Source organism: Salmo trutta, chromosome 8 (assembly GCF_901001165.1).
Source record: "Salmo trutta chromosome 8, fSalTru1.1, whole genome shotgun sequence".
Taxonomy (NCBI): domain Eukaryota; kingdom Metazoa; phylum Chordata; class Actinopteri; order Salmoniformes; family Salmonidae; genus Salmo; species Salmo trutta.
This window is the reverse complement of record NC_042964.1, coordinates 4153382-4160525: the sequence shown is the minus strand read 5'-3', so window position 1 is coordinate 4160525 and position 7144 is coordinate 4153382. Positions and strand designations below refer to the sequence as shown.

The 7144-nt window shown below is 40.8% G+C and overlaps 1 protein-coding gene across 1 annotated transcript; it reads left to right on the top strand.

The window, feature by feature from the left end:
* Positions 1–1493: 1493 nt before the first annotated feature.
* On the top strand, positions 1494–2345 carry LOC115197899 (uncharacterized protein DDB_G0271670-like; the record flags this gene model as incomplete). The annotated part of the gene is made up of 1 exon (XM_029759590.1): positions 1494–2345. A coding segment is annotated over one exon (852 nt), but the record flags the coding sequence as incomplete, so codon positions are not given.
* Positions 2346–7144: the final 4799 nt, after the last annotated feature.

Genomic DNA, 7144 nt, shown 5'->3' with positions numbered 1-7144 from the left:
TCAGAGGGGGAGGGGCTACAGTAACCTATGCTTCAGAGGGGGAGGGGCTTCAGTAACCTACGATTCAAAGGGGGAGGGGCTACAGTAACCTACACTCCAGAGTGGGAGGGGCTACAGTAACCTATGCTTCAAAGGGAGAGGGGCTACAGTAACCTACACTTCAGAGGGGGAGGGGCTACAGTAACCTACACTCCAGAGTGGGAGGGGCTACAGTAACCTACACTCCAGAGGGGGAGGGGCTACAGTAACCTATGCTTCGAAGGGAGAGGGGCAAGTAGCCTGCCCAAAAGCACACACATTGACAAAGATTTCCAGCTGGCAGCCAGACACTGGAATATGTTTCTGAGTGACAGAGTGAGGGCTTTGCATAGGTGCTTTGTTGTGATTGTTGAGGAGTGACGGACTCCATCCTAGCTGGAGGGGTGCTCTCATCTTATCTACAAACATAGACAGGGCTCTAACTCCCTTAGCTCCACAATGAAATAGGGTGCAGGCCAGGCAGCAGGCTGTTAGCCAGCCTGCCAGCATAGTGGAGTCTGCCACTAGCACAGTCAGTGTAGTCAGCTCAGCTATCCCCATTGAGACCGTGTCTGTGCCTCGACCTAGGTTGGGCAAAACTAAACATGGCGGTGTTCGCCTTAGCAATCTCACTAGAATAAAGACCTCTTCCATTCCTGGCATTATTGAAAGAGATCGTGATACCTCACTTCCAAGGCAGTTATAGTCAATACACTAATCACTGATCATAATCTTGATGTGATTGGCCTGACTGAAACATTGCTTAAGCCTGATGAATTACTGTATTAAATGAGGCCTCACCTTCTGGTTACACTGGTGACCATATCCCCCGCGCATCCCACAAAGGCGGATGTGTTGCTAACATTTACGATAGCAAATTTCAATTTACAAAAAAAAGACGTTTTCGTCTTTTGAGCTTCTAGTCATGAAATCTATGCAGCCTACTCAATCACTTTTTATAGCTACTGTTTACAGGCCTCCTGGGCCATATACAGTGTTCCTCACTGAGTTCCCTGAATTCCTATCGGACCTTGTAGTCATAGCAGATAATATTCTAATTTTTGGTGACTTTAATATTCACATGGAAAAGTCCACAGACCCACTCCAAAAGGCTTGACTTGTTCACCGGACATGCTACCTGTCCCAGACCTGCTGTTTTCAACTCTCTAAAGACAGCAGGAGCGGTAGAGATACTCTCAATGATCGGCTATGAAAAGCCAACTGACATTTACTCCTGAGGTGCTGACCTGTTGCACCCTCGACAACTACTGTGATTATTATTGTTTGACCATGCTGGTCATTTATGAAATTTGAACATCTTGGCCATGTTCTGTTATAATCTCCAGCCGGCACAGCAGGAAGAAGACTGGCCACCCCTCATAGCCTGGTTCCTCTCTAGGTTTCTTCCTAGGTTTTCATCACCATCATCATCATCACCATCACCATCATCATCATTCCCATCATCATCACCATCACCATCACCATCACCATCATCATCATTCCCATCATCATCATCATCATCATCAGCATCACCATCATCAGCATCACCATCATCATCATCCCCATCATCATCATCATCATCATCACCATCATCATCATTCCCATCATCATCATCATCATCATCATCATCATCACCATCATCATCATCATTCCCATCATCACCATCATCACCATCACCATCATCATCATTCCCATCATCATCATCATCATCATCATCACTATCGTCATCATCATCATCATCATCACCATCATCATCATCATTCCCATCATCATCATCATCACCATCACCATCATCATCATTCCCATCATCATCATCATCATCATCATCATCATCATCATCACCATCATCATCATCATTCCCATCATCATCATCATCATCATCACCATCATCATCATCATCATCATCCCCATCATCATCATCATCATCATCATCATCATCATCATCATCATCTTCATCATCACCACCATCATCATCATCATCATCATCATCATCATCACCATCATCATCATTCCCATCATCATCATCACCACCATCATCTCCATCGACATCATCATCATCATCACCATCACCATCATCACCAACATCATCATCATCCCCATCATCACCATCATCATCATCATCATCACCATCATCATCATCATCATCGTCACCATCATCATTCCCATCATCATCATCATCATCATCACCATCATCATCATCATTCCCATCATCATCATCAACACCATCATCATTCCCATCATTGCCATCATCATCATCATTCCCATCATCATCGCCATCATCATCATCTTTCCCATCATCATCATCATCATCCTCATCAGCATCACCATCATCACCATCACAATCATCATCCTTCCCATCATCATCACCATCATCATCAACACCATCATCATTCCCATCATCGCCATCATCATCATCATTCCCATCATCATCATCATCATCATCATCAGCATCATCATCATCATCATCATCATCATCAGCATCACCATCATCATCATCATCATCGTCATCATCATCATCATCATCACCATCATCATCATTCCCATCATCATCATCACCATCACCATCATCATCATAATCATCACTATCATCATCATCCCCATCATCATCACCATCATCACCATCATCATCATACCCATCATCATCATCATCATCACCATCATCATCATTCCCATCATCATCACCATCATCACCATCATCATCATACCCATCATCATCATCATCACCATCATCATTGTCACCATCATTTTCATCACCATTATGATCATCATTCCCATCATCATCATCATCATCATCATCACCATCATCACCATCACCATCATCATCATCATCATCATCATCATCATCCTCATCATTCCCATCATCATCATCATTCCCATCATCATCATCACCATCATCACCATCATCATCATTCCCATCACCAACATCATCATCATCATCCCCATCATCACCATCATCATCATCACCATCATTATCCCATCATCATCATCATCATCACCATCAACATCATCACAATCATCATCACCATCATCATCATCATCATCATCACCACCATCATCATTTCCATCATCACCATCATCATCATTCCCATCATCATCATCATCATCACCATCATCATCCCATCATCATCATCATCATCACCATCACCATCATCACAATCATCATCATCATCATCACCATCACCATCACCATCATCATCATCATCATCATCACCATCACATCATCATCATCATCATCATCATCATCATCATCATCACCATCATCATCATCACCATCATCATCATCATCATCATCATCATCTTCATCATCATCACCATCATCATCATCATCATTCCCATCATCATCATCATCATCATCACCATCATCATCACCATCATCATCATCATCATCAAAATCATCATCATCATCATCATCACCATCATCATCATCATCATCTTCATCATCATCACCATCATCATCATCACCATCATCATCATTCCCATCATCACCATCATCCCATCATCATCACCATCATCATCATCATCATTCCCATCATCATCATCATCACCATCATCATCATCATCATTCCCATCATCATCATCATCACCATCATCATCATCATCATTCCCATCATCATCATCATCACCATCATCATCATCATCATTCCCATCATCATCATCATTCCCATCATCATCATCATCATCACCATCATCATCATCATCATTCCCATCATCATCATCACCATCATCATCATCACCATCATCATCATCATCATCATTCCCATCATCATCATCACCCATCATCATCATCATCATCATTCCCATCATCATCATCATCATCACCATCATCATCATCATCATCATCATTCCCATCATCATCATCACCATCATCATCATCACCATCATCATCATCCTCACCATCATCATCATCATCATTCCCATCATCATCATCATCATCATCATCATCATCATCATCACCATCATCATCATCATCATTCCCATCATCATCATTCCCATCATCATCATCATCATCATCACCATCATCATCATCATCATCATCATTCCCATCATCATCATCATTCCCATCATCATCATCACCATCATCATCATCACCATCATCATCATCATCACCATCATCATCATCATCATTCCCATCATCATCATCATCATCACCATCATCATCATTCCCATCATCATCATCATCATCACCATCATCACCATTATGATCATCATTCCCATCATCATCATCATCATCACCACCATTCCCATCATCATCACCACCATCATCACCATCATCCCATCATCATCATCACCATCACCATCATCACCATCATCACCAGCATCATCATAGTCAATTTAAGCTACTTATCTTTCGCAATCAACATAGCTTCAGGTTGTATAATTAACCAGTTATTCATTAAGGTCCTTTTGGTGTTTCTCTGACCAGACAAGATCCTTTAAGTCGCTTTGTATGATTGATTGGCTCTGTAAACCTATTCCTTCTGTAGTGCTATTGCTGATAGCTCAACCACTCTATTTCTCTATGTATCATCAGTTTTTATCCGATTTTGTTTAGTGGGCATTTTGTGATTCTCAATGTCCTGTTTGTTTTAGTTTTATCCTAGTTTCTGTCCTGTTTGTCTTACTTGTATCCTATTTTCTGTCCTGTTTTGTTTAGAAAAAAATTATAAAATGAAGATAAATCCTACAAAATAAAAAGTGATTTCGCAAACTGTTCTTTCCTGTTTACACAGCTTATTTTATAAATGTGAGTGAGGTCAATCTACTCTCTGTGTTTAACTGTGAGTGCTAGACAGGGCACTCTACTCTCTGTGTTTTAACTGTGAGTGCTAGAACAGGTCACCTCTACTCTCTGTGTTTAACTGTGAGTGCTAGAACAGGTCACTCTTCTCTCTGTGTTTAACTGTGAGTTGCTAGAACAGGTCACTCTACCTACTCTGTGTTTAACTGTGAGTGCTAGAACAGGTCACTCTACTCTCTGTGTTTAACTGTGAGTGCTAGAACAGGTCCACTCTACTCTCTGTGTTTAAACTGTGAGTGCTAGAACAGGTCACTCTACTCTCTGTGTTTAACTGTGAGTGCTAGAACAGGTCACTCTACTCTCTGTGTTTTAACGGTGATGCTAGAACAGGCAATCTACTCTCTGTGTTTAACTGTGAGTGCTAGAACAGGTCAATCTACTCTCTGTGTTTAACTGTGAGTGCTAGAACAGGTCACTCTACCTGCCTCTGTGTTTAAACTGTGAGTGCTAGAACAGGTCACTCTATCTCTGTGTTAAACTGTGAGTGCTAGAACAGGTCAATCTACTCTCTGTGTTTAACTGTATTTACTGTTAAAGTGTCTCAGTCAAACTGCATCAACGTGGAGTGTAGTGCAAAGTGTATTTTCCTTGTCCAACAACAGTGACATCATTCAGCTGTGAGGGTATTCTGTGACGATGTCCAATATTCACTCTGTGACTAATCTTGAATGATGTCAGATAGCAGAATGGATTTATTAAGGGTATTGCTTCCTGACAAAGCTTGTCTTTGGATCCTGTCTGAGTCACATGGTGAAAAATAGTGTTGTCTGTGCGTAAGGCACCTCTTAATTGTCCCCCCAAAAGGTAATCATAGACATTTTAAAAGGTAAAACCGGCCAAAACGTCGCTATGCCAGTCCTTCACGCTGTAATCTTAATTTTTTATTCACCAGAGACAATCATATAGTTCTATTTTTTTTATATGGATGATGTTTTAATAATGTTGAATATTTGACCTACACATTTAAATGTTTTTTGATGTATGACTTCTTAGCACTTATCCATGTAAATGAATCCCCAGAATCCCCTACTCCACTTCAGTGACTCACACTTCCCTTTCCCTTGTCCGTTGAACAGAGATGACTTTCTGGAACCTTCCTTGCCTGGTTTGCCATATATTAATTTTGTCCTTGAAGGGCCCCGCTTGGCTGCTTGAGCTGATTCATGTCCTGCCTCTCTCCTCCCTACACGTCAATCAACACTCATCATCGAGAATCTCCTTGTAAATTAATCCATGATAATATGCAACACCTGTAAATCTTTGTCATTAGAGCTCTAGGATTTCATCTAGCGCTTCCCCCATTCCCATTTTGAATAACGATCAGAGCTTATATGGAGCGATGAAAAAACAACATATTACATGGAAGTCAAAGGACCCACCAAGACAAACTTTCAGGATTTTTTCATTTCCTTTTTCCCCCTGCTCTGTCATTCGGGTCACTAAAAAACTTTGCTCTGGTCATTTGGACGTGTGCTTCCCAGATCAAATAGTAACTGATTGGAATCTCACTGCAAAGTAGGCCTGAGCCTGTCCTGCTAATGGATTTAATAGTTGATTTGACTGGAAGAGGTGAATCCAATCTTAAAGTATTGACTGCACTATCCTGACGGATTAGAAGGCCAAAGGGTCACCCTGTGAAACCACTCTGTTTGCGCTTGTAAAGGTCCTTGGCTCTAAGCAGTTTAGCATATTGAATGAAAATTACCTTTTCTCTGAAAGAGGGGCCCGAGACAACCAAATCCTCTTTCATTTGTTAATTCATTCATTATCATAGGAGGTATGACAGGATCCTAACAATACTGCAAAAGTGGGGATTGAGTGTTCCACTTCACAAGACTCACTCCATATTAGAAAGCAAATTAAAGGTACGCTTAAAAGTGCCCTCCTCCTTACCCACAACCTTATATTATTGGCTTATGATGGGACATGACAGTTGAAACCTGAAGCCCTGAGGCGTTTACAAGTGATATTCTTCGAGAATAATTAGATCTATAATATAGGTGTGTTCATGTTCGTGTACGTGATCAAATTGTCAAGTTATATAGCTACAATTGATTATGTGTAAATGTTTTTTCATGATTGCTTACTAAAAAGACTGTTTTTTAAAGACCCTAAAAATATAATGTTTACCTTTTATATTTGTAAATGCATACCCACTGGGCAAAAACTAGTGGTTTCCCCATGTCATTACAACCCCCAAAATCTATGTTATGACATTGAATCAACATAGAAAACGTGATTGGATGGATTTGCGAAAACTCAGTACAATGTAAGGAGCGGCAAAAATATAAGGCCTCTTTTGCACACCAAATGAATGTTTAACCTAAA